Source organism: Mesoplodon bidens, assembly GCF_964165515.1.
Source record: "Mesoplodon bidens genome assembly, chromosome: 10".
Taxonomy (NCBI): Eukaryota; Metazoa; Chordata; class Mammalia; order Artiodactyla; family Ziphiidae; genus Mesoplodon; species Mesoplodon bidens.
The window spans coordinates 41,170,815-41,186,025 of NC_138172.1; the positions used below are offsets into that span (position 1 = coordinate 41,170,815).

A 15,211-nucleotide genomic window follows, 5' to 3' on the forward strand; every position below is an offset into this window, starting at 1 on the left:
CTTCCGGGTCGCTCTTCCATTCCCTGCAACTGATCATCTGGGCCCCCCATTCCCCGTGCCTGGTGACTCTGGCTGTCCCCTGTGAGGCGATAGGGAGGGGGCTCCAGGCCGGCTCCCCCTGCAGTGCCACGTGAGGCTGTCCCATACCAGGGCAGGGGAGCTTCAGGGACCTTATCATTTGCCATTGGGATTCGCTTGCTCTTGTTTCAGCTGTGAGTCTAGCATGGTGAGGCAGTCCTGGTGGTTGTGAGTTCTGCTTTGTGGCAGGGGAGACGTTTTCCCCCTCCCTCCACAAAAGGGAAATGGTGGGGCAGGGTGAGGGTAGGGGAGGTAACCTCATCGTTCGCCATCAGTTAATTTCTTAACTGAAATTTTCACACTGATTATTCAGCAGGAGATGTTTGGCCTGATTGGAGGCCGCTCGGCCTGTAGTGTGACTGCGGGGCCTGTCCCTGGGCGCACAGGGATGCTGGTGTGTGCAGGCCTCTGTCTGTCCTCCTCTTTCCCCAGCAATGCTGGGTTTTTAGTTTTTGCTTTTTTTTTAAGCTTGAGAAAGGTCATTAAACATTGGGCTGTGTTGGGCCTGAGGGCCACCCATGGTTTCCTGCTTTCCTGTTGAGCCAGGTGAAGGTCAGGAGAGTCTGTTTATGGTGTGAGTACAGTCAAGCAGTGAGCCACAGGCAGCTGGGTTCCTTGTGTCACTCTTATTTTTAAATCATTTTGTTATTAAGTCATTTTGACAACAGAATTAAAGGAAACGGAAGAAGCACTGCCCACAGTCCTGCTGTGTGAGCCTGTGAAGTCTGTGACCATTCTGCGTCAGGTGTTGCCGTGGTCTCACTCATGGTTACGTGTGTGGGCTCCACACCCCTCATAGTCCTATTCTGTCTCACGGTGATGCCCATCAGGTTGCTACTTCAGCGAGCAGCTGGCCTGCCTCACTGCGTCCGGCAGGTCACACCTACCTCCTGGCCCCACTTCTGCCTGTTATGAGAAACACAGCTATGAATACCTCTACATACATTGCTCTTTTGTCTCCTTTGGTGCTTTCCTGGGATTGGAGTTCCTGGCCCAGTATTGTCTATATGTGGGGCTCCTGATGGTTTGGTCATGTCTCTCTGAAATGTCACCGGGAAGAGATATCAGCCCTGTGATGGGATGCTGAGTGCCATTAGATGCCAGTGAGACCACCTGTGTATTCGAGGTGGGTGGGAGTAGGATCAGAGCAGAGGGATGGGGTTTGTGGGGGAGCCACCTAGGCATGGGGCCCACGCTACCCTTTGGGCGCTGGCAACCCCAAGCAGTGTGACTCTGGGTGGGTAACTTAATGCAAATAGCATTGGGCCTCCAGTTTTATCTGTGAGAGGAGAAAGCGGTATTGACCTTATTAAATTTTTATGCTGATTAATTAAAATGTTATTTCAATTAATTGAATAGTCAATTGCCTAGCATACTGTTATAACTGTGGTTGTAGGAAATACAGTAGAACAGAGTTGAATAACAATTGGGTCCAGCCCTCCCCAGAGCTCACCTTTTATGGGGAAGTCTTCTAAATTTATGGAACCTAGTCAGATTTGATTCTTAACACTCTCTTAGGGAGTGGGCACGGTTGAGATTTTTGCCCTCATTCTCCGGGAAAGAAGCAGAGGCGTGGGTAATTGTCAGAGGGGAGGATAGAACAGACAGCTTAGGGGTGAACAAGCGGATGTGTTGGTAAAAGGAACTGTGTGTGTAGAGGCAGGGAAGTGGGCTTCCAGTTGTCTGTCTCCTCAAACTGATGGAAAGAGTGTAGGGTCCGACATCACAAGCCTAGTGATGCCTGAGGCACGGGCGCTGTTTGGAGGCTCAGACAACCAACTTGGGGAGGAGAACCTCATCTGTAAGCGGGGGAATTAACATGTGCATCCTGCCTCCCCCCCCCCGACTTGTCAATTCATTCATTGACTATTGTTTCCCTGCTGTCATGTGCCAGGTGCTGGGGAACAGTGATGGACGGGCCTCTTGAAGCTTGAATCTAGGTGGGAAGACAGGTGACAAATAAAATCTCTTGTAGGCAAATCCAGGTAAAATAGAATGTCTGGGACAATTATCATTAGAGGGCCTGCCTGGGAAGAATTCCCTCTGCTAAAAAGGGGTGTAACTTTCAGCCTGCACAGCCAGGGGAAAGTGCTGTAACCCACCAACCATCTTTCAGCTGCTGTGGAGTTTTGTGGTGCATGCAGAACAGGGTTTCTGTAGGGAAGCCTCACAGATGTCGTGTCTGCTCTTCCAGCCTGGGGCCCCTGAAGGAATCAGACAGGTCGTTCTTAATTTGAGTCTCAATTTTAAAAATTAAATTTTGTCATTTACAGAAACTTGGCAGAAAATAAAGAAGCACTATCAGAAAAGGATATTGAGGGGTCAGGCAAGCAGGTGGTGGCGGGGGAAGGAGAGGGAACATCTGGTTCCCCAGGAGGATGCAGCAAGAGTCAGGCTCACTGCTGATGGATGACAGGACTCGGAACACCCCAGGTTGCCAGCAGGTTGTTTCCCATAACGGGTGTCATGGGGGGTCCTGCACCGGATGGTGGACCCCAAGTTAGCCTGTTTAATCCTCAAACACCCTGTGACATAGCACCAGCCCCACTTTAACAGGGGAGGGAGCAAGAGCCTCGGAGAGGTCCTGCAGGTGCCCACAGTCTCACCATTGGTAAGCAGTGGAGAGTGATTCTCCTACCGTCCGGCCTGTCCAGTCCTGCTCCCTGGCTTCCTGCAAACCACAGTGCCCCCTACAGGTGTCTGGGCGGGAGTTGGGAGTCTTGCCTGGATGCCCAAAGGAACTGGTCCAGGCTGACTGTGTATGAAGGAAAGGAGGGGACTGGTCTTTGCTCTGCCCTCAGTGTGACCTTCCAAAAGGTTTCCTGCAGGGGATGTGGGAGCAGTGGAAGGGCCCTAGCAAGCCTCTACACACTCACAGTGATAGTTGTTCCCTCTGCTGCCCATCTCCCAGCCCCTCTTCCCACTCAGCCTTTAAAATGCAAGACATAGGGCTTCCCTGGTGGCACAGTGGTTAAGAATCCACCTGCCAATGCAGGGGACACGGGTTCAGGCCCTGGTCCGGGAAGATCCCACATGCTGTAGAGCAACTAAGCCTGTGTGCCACAACTACTGAGCCTGTGCTCTAGAGCCCGCGAGCCACAACTGCTGAAGCCCATGTGCCACAGCTACTGAAACCCGTGCACCTAGGGCCCATGCTCCGCAACAAGAGAAGCCACCTCAATGAGAAGCCCCCGCGCCACAATAAAGAGTAGCTCCCGCTTGCCGCAGCTAGAGAAAGCCTGCGTGCAGCAACAAAGACCCAACGCAGCCAAAAATTAATTAATTAATTAATTGTAAAAGATAAAAATTAAAAAATGAAATGCAAGACAGGTGGTACTGTACTTTCTTTGGAGAGCCTCCCCAGATACCTCAAGTGCCACAAAGAACCTCCTTCCCCACCATGCTGTCGTCACCTTCCCTTTCCTCCTCTGGGTCATCATCCCCTTGAGAATCTGAAGAGCTGTGGATTCTTACTCCAGAAAAATGAGCCTTTGCACACCTGGCCTGTGTGTGTGTCTGATCATGGACCTCTGGAATCCTGTCCATGGACCCAGGCTGAGTCCCCACCCTGGTCTGTGAACACTAGGTGCCTACTTGTTCTTTTTTTCTCCTCAGCCAGTGTGGAGTACTTAGCAGGAGGGAGCCAGTCAATATTTGTTGACTAATAGTCTACTGGAGGGGTTATCTGCCACCCCCTTTGAGCACGACTGGTTCCCCAGTTGCACTTGTGGCAAGAATAGGACCCAACTTGGCTTGGGGCCACCTCCCCACACTAGTCTGCCATACGCAGGACGTCAGCAGTCATCTGGGGCTAGGCCATGTGTTAACCTGCATGCCGTTGCCTGGGCCTCGGGATAGGGTATCAGTGGTGGGGCCAGCCCTGCCTCTGCTGAGGAGTGGGCCCATTTTCTGCTGCTGAGGACACCTTGACAGGCACTGGAACCTCAGCCATGGTCCGCACCGGCCATCGCCAGACCCTAGGCATTAGGCCTCAACCCTGGTCATCCTGAAAGCTGCCGCACACTCTCTCTTTGTCGCCTAAGCACTGCCACCTTTTTTGTTAAAGGCGCCTTCATTCTCCCAGCGAGTCCCGGTCAGGACCTCAGTCGTCCCTGACTTCTCCCTGTCCCCTCACGGCATTCAGGCACCCCCTTGTTCTATCCCATTGCCACTGACCTAGTTCCGGCTCTTATCTGCAGTCCTTATCTCCCGCTCCCTTTCTGTTCTCCCAGCCCTCAACTCGCTTTGTTCTCTCCGCTCACAAGCCTTTAGGGAATGTCCACACCCACAGGAGAGCAGTGGCTCTCAGCTCTGGGCCCACCCTCCCCTTCTGAACTCTCTGATCCTTGGTGAAGCACTGAACGGGGAATCAGAAGACCTGTTCCCCCTGTACAGATTGTCTGACATGTCTTCTGACATCGTCTTCCTGGAGCAGATGTTATCATACTGCCCATCTCAGGATTGCAGAGAAAGCCTGGTGAAAACAATGAAAGTGAAAACTTACCGTGACCTCTGCAGGTGCCAGCAGTCTGGGCCTGTGGCCTCGTGGCTTCTCTGCGGCCCTTCCCTTCTTGCCCTGGCCCAATTCTCCCTGCCCCTCAGGGTCTGCTGTCCTGTTACCCAAGCCGCAGGCCTTCCTCCTTCCTCCCTGGTCACTTCTTTCTTGTAATATTGCCATGATGTTGGTATGATAGTCCTGGTTTTCATACATGGGGACACCCAGGCCAGACAGGTTGCATGGCTTGCCCAAGGTCACACAGCAAGGTGAAATTGAGCCGGGCTTGCCAGACACGTTCCCACCCAGAGCCCATGAGCTCAACCACTGTGCTGTGCCTGCTGTAGGCGGTGTCAGGCCCACGGGTACAGGTGGGTAAGACAAGCATCTGCCTTCAAGGATCTCTCCGCCTACTGAGCAGGCAGTGGGTACACCGGCCAGGTCATCCTAGCAGCAGACTGAGTGCCAGGGCCCAGAGTCAGGGGCCCTGCCGCCCAAGCTGGAACCTCCCCTCCCCACCCCCTTCCCTGGTCTCTGGGCAGTAGAGAGCCATGCGGTTTCTGTGCCCAGGCGTGGTGGTGTTCGGCCCAGGGCTTTTCATTGCATCTTCAGGGTGAGTCAGACTCTGGCTGACTGCCCTGCCCCCTAAGTGCCCTTGGAGCACAGCTCCGGCTGCAGCTGCACCCGACAGGAAGTCCCTTTGCCCCACATGGGGCTGCCCTGGCTCTGAGGATGGGCAGCAGGGTGATACTGTGAAACCTGCCAGGTTTGCCCTCAGCATTGTCAGTGCCTTCCTGCTCCCCTCTTCCTGGCATCTGTGCCCATGTCTCTTTGACTTTTCCCCACCCTGGGCCAAGTTGGAACTGGAAAGGCTCAAACCGGGGCCAGTTTCCCCTCTTCTTAGGAAACGAGGGTTTGGAGCCTATTCTCTTGATTGTTGAACAGAAGGGCTGTTTCCATGGACAGTACCCCAGGCATACTCAGAGCTAATGAGGCATGTTTGCCTGGGCACTGGAAAGTGTTTTTGTACCTGTGAGTTTCTGTTGGCTCTCCAGCTGCTTCAGTAATGGTCTCACGGTGGGAGGAACCTAGACCAGAAGTTGAAGTGTCCCTCTGTTAACCCTTTCCTGCCTCCCTCTTTTTCTTCTGGAAGGGAGAGCCCCAGGCAGCAGCTCCTCCTCAGATGAGGGAGGGCCTTGTTCCTTGTCCCCTCAGAGCAAGCGCCCCTGCCTCAGCACATCTGCCCCTGATGGCACCCACCCGGCCCTCAGCTACTCTTAACCACCCTCCCCAGCGCATACTCACAAAGAACAGGTAGGGACAGGTCCAGGCTGGGAGTGGAGCATCTCACCTAGTTTCTAGTCTCCGTCTTCTCCCACCACTCACTCTCCAGGCTGCCAAAGTGCTTTTCCGAGCATCAGCCTCGGCCCACCCAGAGCCCTGGAGGAAGACCCTGTCAGCCCCCCTCCACTCCTGACCCCCTCAGTCTTGGGTGGGCCAGCCACCTGGGTCTGCCCTGCAGGTCTTATCAGTGCCCTTGCTCTGCTCTCATGTCTGCCAGGCAATTACCATTCCCAGGAATGTTCTGCCTTCTTTAGCCACTTGGCAAGTCCCCATTCGACATTTAGGGTTGAGTTGAAGGGTAATCTCCTTCCCTGACAACACCTATTCCTTGCCGATTCTCCAAGTACACAAAACATTGAATGAAGCTTTCCTCCTCACTCTTGGCACAGTTACCATTGTCTAAACCTGCTCCTTGAGCTCCTTGTGGGCAGGGTTCTTATTTCCTTTATCCTTGTGCCTAAGGCAGGCCCAGCACACAAAGGGGTCCAGGGGTACAAGGGAAGAGGGACCCTTGTCTTTGCCTGGGTGGGGAGGTCAGCAGGAGGAGGTGCAGCAGCCTCCCTTCTCCCCCTGCTTTTCTACATTTCTGGTGGTTAACTGAGCTACTTCTGGTAGTCGCCCTACATTCAGGCAGCAAGTATGGATTGATCTCCCCGCCCCCCATTTTGTATACCATCCAGAGGCAGGTGCATTCAGCTAGTGAGGGCTCCTTCTGAGAGGGGACTGAGGAGCAAACACGGAGTTAAAACACCAAGTCTCGGGACTTTCAGTGGTTAAGACTCCGCACTTCCACTGCTGGGAGCATGGATTCGATCCCTGGTCGGGGAACTAAGATCCTGCATGCCGCGTGGCGTGGCCAAAAAATTTAAAAAACAAAAACAAAAAAAACACCAAGTCGGGACATGTCCCAAAATTGATAAATCTTCAGCTGGTCTAATAAGGAAAGAGAAAAAACACAAATTATCAATATCAGTGGGTATCACCATGGATCCTACAGACATTAAAAGGATAATAAGGGGGGCTTCCCTGGTGGCACAGTGGTTAAGAATCCACCTGCCAATGCAGGGGACACAGGTTAGAGCCCTGGTCCGGGAAGATCCCACATGCGGCGGAGCAACTAAGCCTGTGTGCCACAACTACTGAGCCTGCGTGCCTAGAGCCCGTGCTCCACAACAAGAGAAGCCACCACAATGAGAAGTCCGCGCACTGCAACGAAGAGTAGCCCCTGCTCACCGCAGCTAGAGAAAGCCCGCACACAGCAACGAAGACCCAACGCAGCCAAAAATAAATAAATAAAATAAATTTTTTAAAAAAAGGATAATAAGGGAATATTATAAGCGACTTTATGCCGGTAAATTCAGTATGAATGGATATTCCTTGAAAGACACAATATAATAAGACTGACTCAGGAGGAAATAGAAAATCTAATGAGCCCCATACCTAAAACCTCACAAAGAAAACTTCAGGCCAAGATGAAGTCTTGTCATATATTTAAAGAAGAAATAACACCAATCGTGCACAATGCTAATTTTATTTGTAAAAGTGTTGTTCCTGGCAAAAGGATTACAAACATTATGAAACAGGTCGGTCGGGCTCTGTTTGGGGCAGGGCTGTTTTTGAGAGCCCCTGAAGTCCTGCCTGAGAGGCCCCTTCCTCCTGTGGGCTCTGCGGGAGGTGAGAGCAGGGGCAGGGCCTAGGTGTGGAAACCTGGGCCGGGGTCAGAAATGTGGGGTACCTCCAGTAACAGGCAAGCGGGCTGTGGGGAGGACCCCAGTCCAGGCCTTGGCTTTCCTGCCCTCCAGCCACCAGTGTTCTAAGAATTTGGCTCTTCTGGAGTTGGTGGAGAGAGTAGTTAAGTTAGCACAGAGTTAATGAAGGTGATGTAGTCCAGGCTCATGGCTACGCCTGCAAGAGCTCTAGGAGATGTCCCCACGCTGAGAGGGACCTGGAAGGGACACAGAGGTCTGATTATGAGTAGGAATGACGACAGGCCTGTGTCTTGGGCCCAGAGGAGTGACAGAGCCTGTTCCCTGGGAACCTCAGAAGGCTGCCTTGAGGAGGTAGCCTTTGAGCTGGAGTCCAGAACTGGCCAGAGGGTGGGCTTTGTTCGGGGTAGTCAGAATGGACAGATCAGGATTTGGGACAGAGGGTCCGGTGTCAGGGTATTCTGGACAAGGCCAGTATGGATGGGCTACAGGGAGAGTGCTGAGGCCTTGGGAGGCTGCACCTTGAGGAGAATGCTGTTCCTGAGGGTATGGGGACCAATGAGAGCTTTGAGCAGAGGACACCCTCCGTCCGTGTGGATGGATAAGGTGGAGAGAGATGTAGGGGAGATGGATTAGAAAGAGGAGGAGGAGGGTGCAGCAGGCTGCTGTGTTCTCCAGAGTGTAGGGGGTAGCTGGCGGCAGGCAAGGGTGGGGGGAATAGCTGTGGGCTTGGCTGTGGTGGGGACCTATGGGGGTGGGACAGAACATGGGGCTGGAAGGAGGGAGAAAGGTGGGAGATAGGGGAAGGGTGTGTGTAAGCGGGGCTAGGCAGCGAGTTCCATTTAAGGGTCTGGGGGTGGGTAAGATGTCTCTAGATTCCCTGGGATGCTGTGTACCTCGGCCCCTGCCTGCACTCCCATGGGTGTCCCCCAGGGCTTAGACCTAGGCCCAGGCTGGCTGTGACTGGTCTGAATGCACGTGGCCAAATCTGAACTGTGAGGGGAGCATGGGAGAGGTGACTGGGTTTAGAGCTGGTTTTAGAAACTAAGTGCCTCTCCCGTCTCCTCGGCAAAAATACAAGAGCTCAGGAGGACCTTGATCCAGAACCCCAGCTACCACTGACAGATTCTGTGACCTTGGGACAATCTTTCCTTTCCGTGGCGGTCATTTGCCAGCTTCCCCCATGGGTTGATTTGGGGACTCGGAAGGCGGTGGTCCTGTGAGCCCTCCAGTTCTGAGGGCCTTCGAGTTTCTCAGGCTGGGTGGGCCATGAAACTGGTCAGTGCCTCCTACCACTATCCCGAGCAGTGCAAGTCCTGCCTTGTGACCTAGGCCAGGGTTGCCCCAAGGCCATTTCCCTGCTCAGTGATGCTCACCATGCTACCCGAGTTGCCTTTGCGTGGGCCGACTGGAGCGCACCTCGTCCCTGCACTTATGTGGCCTGTTCATTTGTTCACTGGCTCCGGCTCCACGCACCTATGGGTTCCATTCTTGAGCCCCTGCTCTTGCACAGCATCCCAGGCTGGGGTGTTCCTTAACCTCAGAGGTCTGCACGGCCCACCAGACAGCGGGGGATGTTTTTAAAATGTCATTTAGATCATTGGGTGTTTTCTCATTTATTAATAAATAACTTGGCCTTTGCCGAGACACTTGAGTGTCTCCGGGACCCCAGGAGGGTGGTGGCAGCTGTGCCGCTGAGTTTGCCCTTGCTCGGGGGCTGTGAACGTGCATGGTGTTTGCAAAGGAGTCGCTCCCAAAGGCTGTTTCCACAGTCCCCAACCTCTGCCTCCAGCTGGCCCAGGTTAACAGGGCCCTCGTGGAAAGAAGCCTTCCTGTGGGCTTGCGCATCAGCCCACTTCGGGGGAAAGCTGAGCCTTTGCTGCTCTTCCACCCCTGTCCTTTCTCACCAAGGGGAGGTGTCTGCCACCTTCCTCCCCTGCTGCAGGACCTCTGGCCATCAGGGAGTCCACTGGCTGGCAATTAGGAAGGAGCTTTTAGTTCCAATGTCCTGGCTTCTGGCTTAACGTAATCACTAGCATTTGTCAGGGAGGGGTGCATGCAGCCTGGGAGCCACGTGGGGAGCCTTAACTGGTTTCTCAGTTGAGAGTTTGTACGCCTGCTCCCCTTTCCTCTTTGGCCATCACCAAACAAATGCTTCTGCCCCAGGGCCTCCCTGCCCAGCCTGTCAGCAGGCTCTTGGGAGAGGCCTCTGGTCCTTCCTCCAGCAGGTCTGCTCCCGTTGCCCTAGAACACTGGCCAGAGCCCTCTGTGATTGGCCCCACCCCTTGACAGCCTTACCTGCATTCACCTGCGCCCTGACTGCTGCTCCAACCACCTGTGTGTTCTTCAGACCACATCCCGCCTTTGCTCAAGCTTGCTCCCCTCTGGGAGTGCCCTTCCTGCTCCTGTCTCCGCATCCTGTAACACCCAAATTCTGCCCACCCCTTAGTAGGAAAGTAGGAAGCCCCCTACCCACCCCGCAGACCCGTGCTGACCTCCCTCGTGGAGCTGTTGTCACTCGTTCCTGCCGCCTCATCCCCAGGAGACTGAGCCGCCCAGGGGAACATCTTGCTCTGTTCACATCACAGAAACCTTTCTCTGGTCCAGGACTCCGAGCCTGGTTTGGCTGGTCTCCTTGCCCATAGGTGTGTGACCAACGAATGGCGCAGTCTGGTGGTTTCCAGGGTCTCTGCGACGAACACTGGCAGGAAGTGACTCATAATGCGAATGCCACTCTCGAGGAGGCCGTTGTCAGTGCCATAAACAAATCTCTAGGAGAGGTGGTACAAGCAGCTATTTTACTTATAATTTATATGTTCTTTTCTCCATTGCAGCAGGTCCCCCATGACAGGGGCTTCCGAATATCTCCTCGGAACATGCTCCAGCAAGTCAAAGGCAGGTCATGGCCAGTTATCAGGGGCACATTGATCCCCTCTGGAGGGCCAGCCCTGGCACACAGGGAGACCCCGGGCAGGGCTCTGTCCCAGATTTTCTCAGGACAGACACTGGGGGCGTGGACGCATGTGAGAGCACACCCAGCGCACGCCCTCCATGTTCGTTTGTCTGCAGGCAGGTCTGATCCAACTGCAGTGGTCACATGGTAAGGAAGAAAGCCCAGGAAGGTGTTTCCTGCTGCAGGTGGAAGCAGCATGGGGGTGTCCTTCTGCCGGGCCCTCGGCGCACCTGAGAGCAAGCATACTCTGTCAGGGTTGAGATGAACATGACTTCTCTAGACTTACAAAGAGGTGGGGAAGGGGGGAAGAGGAAGATAACGAGATTTAGAAATTTTTCCCATGGAAACTTCAAACTAATTCCCCTTCCCTCTATCCCCCTGAATACATTGCAGGAGTGAACCTGTTACAAGCCTGGTCCTAATTCGAGTTACGCTACTCCTAAAGGGAACCGAACAGGTGTTTCTGGAGAGGCCTCTGGCCTGGAAGGCAGGGGGTGGCGGTCAGGAGACCTGAGCTTTTGTGCTGCTCTGGTTGCTGGTGACTGCTCTTTGCCCCATCTCTCCCGACGCATGAGGGTGGCTGGTGGCCTGTCAGCGTGGGCCCTCGGCGGCACTGACCAGCATCATCTCTCACCACTTAAGACCTTCCAGCTCTTCCTGCTAGTGTTCTCTGAGGGCCACCCTGGTCTGGGCCTGGGCTGGGATCATGGGTTTTGTTTTGTTTTGTTTTGTTTTTTAAATTTATTTAGTTTATTTATTTTTGGCTGCATTGGGTCTTCGTTGCTGTGCCTGGGCTTTCTCTAGTTGCAGCAAGTGGGGGCTACTCTTCATTGTGGTGTGCGGGCTTCTCATTGCAGTGGCTTCTCTTGTTGCAGAGCACGGGCTCTAGGCGCGTGGGCTCAGTAGTTGTGGCGCGTGGGCTTCAGCAGTTGTGGCTCGTGGGCTCAATAGTTGTGGCGCACAGGCTTAGTTGCTCCGTGGCATGTGGGATCTTCCCGGACCAGGGCTCAAACCCCTGTCCGCTGCATTGGCAGGCAGATTCTCAACCACTGCGCCACTGGGGAAGCCCAGGGTCATGGGTTTTAAATTCTGCTGAGGGAGCTGAGGGCTGGGAATTGTGGCTCCAGCGTTGTGCCCCGTCGGTTGCAGCAGGCATGTGCCCCGCTTGGAGGCTGGAATGCCAAGCTGGTCCTGGCCAGGCTGTCTAGCTCCTGGAAGGAGGAGTGTTCATTTGAGCAGCTGGTTTTCTCCCTTCCTTTGCAGGACAAGGAAGACGGGGAGCCAAAGACCAAGCAGCTCAGAGAAGGGGAGGAGGAAGGCGAGAAGCACAGGTAATGCCCCACACGCAGCTCTCTGCCCTGCGCTCTCCTCCAGTACCTCTTGGCTTCCACATCCTTCCAACTCTGCATTCAGTCTCTACCCCGTTGCTTCCTCTCCACCCCATGGCTGCCTTGTTCAGACAGGACAATCTTACAGTTGGAACCTTCTCTGCACCCTTTCCCCCACTGGCTATCTGACTCTTAGCCACCAGCCTTTTATTCCAGACCCTCATATTATGTCCCCTCACTCTTCTCCTAAAACACTTTGGGTGACATGGTTCTACAGCACCTGCAGAATCAGCTCCAGACTCTCCCTGGTGTGTGAAGCTCTATCTGAACCAGCAGCCTGGGCGCCTGCTCACTTGGGGGAGTAGATCTTGATGCCCTGAGAAAGCTTATCTCGGTGGGCTGTGCTTTGAGGGGGTGCAGCAGGTGGGGAGGGGTGCTCCCCAGAGGAAGCTGGACCAGCACTCGGAAGCAGGCCTTCCTGATGCCACAGCCTGCTGTTTCCTTCACCAGTGTGAGTGGAACCTTCCCCAGGTGCAGGCCCCTCATCCCTGCCTTCTTATTCAGGAGCTGATCTCAGACGAGATGGGGCTTTTTCAAGTCCACAGGGGCACGTGTGTGTCTGTGCATGTGTGACTTAACACTTTACAAAGTGTGTTCACCCCTTCCTCACAGCAGCCCTGCAGGGTCCTTGCCATCTCCCTTGTTATCACAGAAGGTGACAGCTCTGTGCTGAGAGGCTGGTGATGCTCAGTGGTGGTGCAGGGACCCTTGTCACCCTAGCACTGGGCTCTCTGGTGTCTTGTTGGACCTTGGCCCCCCCCAGCACAGCATGCGGCCCTCTCTGGTGACAGAGACGAAGGCCAAGTCATTGCTCTTTTGCCAAGTGACTGCAGACTTGGGGGCTTGGGGGTGGGTGCCTGCACAATTTCCCCCATTCTGTGGTAACTGCTGAGAGACCCTTTGGTTTTCTTCTGGTTTTTTCTTAGGTTTTTGATTACTGGCTGGAGCCTTGAGTCATTTTGCAGATTCAGTTGTCTAACCAGATACAGTGTGGGGCCAGGGGTTGTGGCTGAGGAAATGAGAAAATCCAGCAGGATTGGAGGCAGGCACCCCAGGACCTCACCCCTCACCAGCCCTGCTGGAGAATCACCCACCTCCCTCTCTGCCCATGCTCCTACCCATCTGTCCAAGGAGACCTTTTTAGAATCGTGGCTGTTTTAGTTCCTTTGGCTTTCCTTATAAATTTTAGAATCAGCTTGTTAATATCTATTTTTAAAGCTTGCTAAAGGTGACTGAGAGTAAAGAGTGACAGAGGAGGAGAATGATGTGTTGTGGAAACCAGGAGAGGAAGCGGGGGTGGCTTTCTGGAGACGGTGCCCCTCCCTTCATCCTAACCCATTCCTTAGTGGCCCTGTGCATGGGTATTTCAAGAAGTGTGGAAGGGATGGACTATCTCATGTCAGTTCCTCTTAAAATTTCAGAACGTAGGCATCATTCAAGTGTACGTGTTTGTATTGTTGCCTGCTTATTAAAAATAAACTAATACAAAAAAGAATAAAATAAAAATAAATAAAAAGTTTGCTAGAGTTTTGATTGGTATTGCATGGAATCTATAGGTCAGAATACCTTTAAACATTTTTTTATTACTCTCTTCAGGATAAATCGTACCGCATTCCCCTACAACCAAATCCCCATTGAGTGGGAGTCAGTCCCCCGAAGGTCGACTAGCATAGGCCAGGCTCTGTGGGAAGGAAAGACGAGTTCCCACCCCCAGAAGGACCCCGGCTTCTCCTCTGGGCTGGATCTGCCCTCTCCCAGCCAACCTCCCCTCGTGGTTAACTGCAGGGGCGCCCATGACTCATCTCTAGCACAGCCCCCTGCTTGCTGCCTAGGTAAGAGGTGATATGGCAGCCCTGGAAACCTGGCCACAAAAAGGGGCATTAATGTCAATTGCTGTTGTTTTTTGTAAGCCCTCAGTCACTGTCTCCTGATGGCAAGTTGTCTGGTGTATGCCGTGGAGGTATGTCTAGGGTAGGGTTTGTGGCCAACAGTCGTGGCCACCCTACCAGGTGGGAGGAGAGGGCCGGCGTTGCACACTCGGTTGGGCATGGAGCGGGGGAGCGTGTCTTAAGTGCCTGAACAAGCAAGCCCCAAACCCTCAGCTCCCACAGCCGTCACCTCCCCTTGGCTTAGGATTGAGGTCTGCACCCAGCCAGAGCCGTCAGCATTCAGGGACACCCTGGGTGAGTGTCACGTAGCGGAGAAGGAACTAGGCCACGAACCTTCCTTCCTCGGGGATGGAAAACCGGTTCTCCAACTCCATGTGGAGAAAGGTCCCACCCCAGCTGAGGCCCGGCCCAGCCTTGTCCCAGTGCCCAAGCCCTTTAGGCTGGCAAATGCCAGGCCTTCTCTCATCTGCCGGTTGGGTCCCCAGGATGGTGGCTTTGCACCAGGGCGTGCTCGCAGACCCGTGACGTCAGCTTGATTCGGCGGACATTGCTGTGCTCTCACGGTGATGCTCAGAGCGGCCCCTGCCCCCACTTGCTGAGTTACCTCACTCCCGCTCCAGGCCAGAATGTCCCGGCCCTGGATAGAGGGGCTGGACTGTGGCTCCATGACTCGTGCTAAGGCAGCAGCACAGAGACCCGCGGCCGCCCCGTGTTTCCTGATCCTGTTGCTCGGGACTAGGCGCAGGAATGTGGAAGAGTGAACCAAGAGAGAACTGGTATAAGGGATGTGGTGTCGTGGGAAGACGACTCGATGTGTGACCGGGCCGGGTGCTTCCCTTCGTGTAGGGGGAGAGTGGGAGCACGGCTGGGGCCTTTCTACATGGAAGACAGTCTTCATCTTGTATGTTGTGATCTCCAGTGCCTCGAAAGCCCTTCTCGTTAAACCTGTTCTGGGGGAAGGTTGTGGTCCACCGTGAGGTGAGGAAACCACAGTTCACACAAGTGAAGTGACTCGTCTAAGATCTCCCAGCTGAGAGGGAGGGGAGCGGCACTGGGACCCCTGCACCATCCCTGTCTGGTGTGCAGGCAGGGTGGAGAACACTGAGCTCATCCAGCTGTCATGTCACAGATGGGGAAACGGAGCCCTTCCCGTCCTCTGCGTGCGAGCTCCCCGGCAGGCCAGGCAGGCCTGGTTCCGTCGCACCGCCTTCACTCTTAGTGCTGTGGCCTTTGTCCCGTGTCTCCTCTTGGCTGGGGCTGGAGGGGTGGGCATCAGGGCTGCCGACAGCTGTGCGGTGGAGAGAGAGTGTTTCTCTTGGGCAGCCTGCAGCTGGCATTCTGCAGCCCAGGGCGGCCCC

General features: G+C 54.3%; 1 protein-coding gene and 1 long non-coding RNA gene across 2 annotated transcripts in view; one reads left to right on the forward strand and one right to left on the reverse strand.

The window, feature by feature from the left end:
• The window catches only part of CCDC12 (coiled-coil domain containing 12), a 49,103-nt gene that overhangs the window by 21,631 nt on the left and 12,261 nt on the right, over window positions 1-15,211 (forward strand). The window contains exon 2 of the mRNA XM_081246594.1: window positions 11,840-11,907. Within this exon, the coding sequence (XP_081102720.1) occupies window positions 11,840-11,907 (68 nt within the window). The remainder of the gene's footprint in view (window positions 1-11,839; window positions 11,908-15,211) is intronic.
• Window positions 521-4,925, reverse strand: LOC308623842. The gene is made up of 3 exons (XR_014016896.1): window positions 4,583-4,925; window positions 2,181-2,282; window positions 521-984 (listed from the first exon to the last, which is right to left on the reverse strand). It is a non-coding gene; the product is annotated as an uncharacterized lncRNA (long non-coding RNA).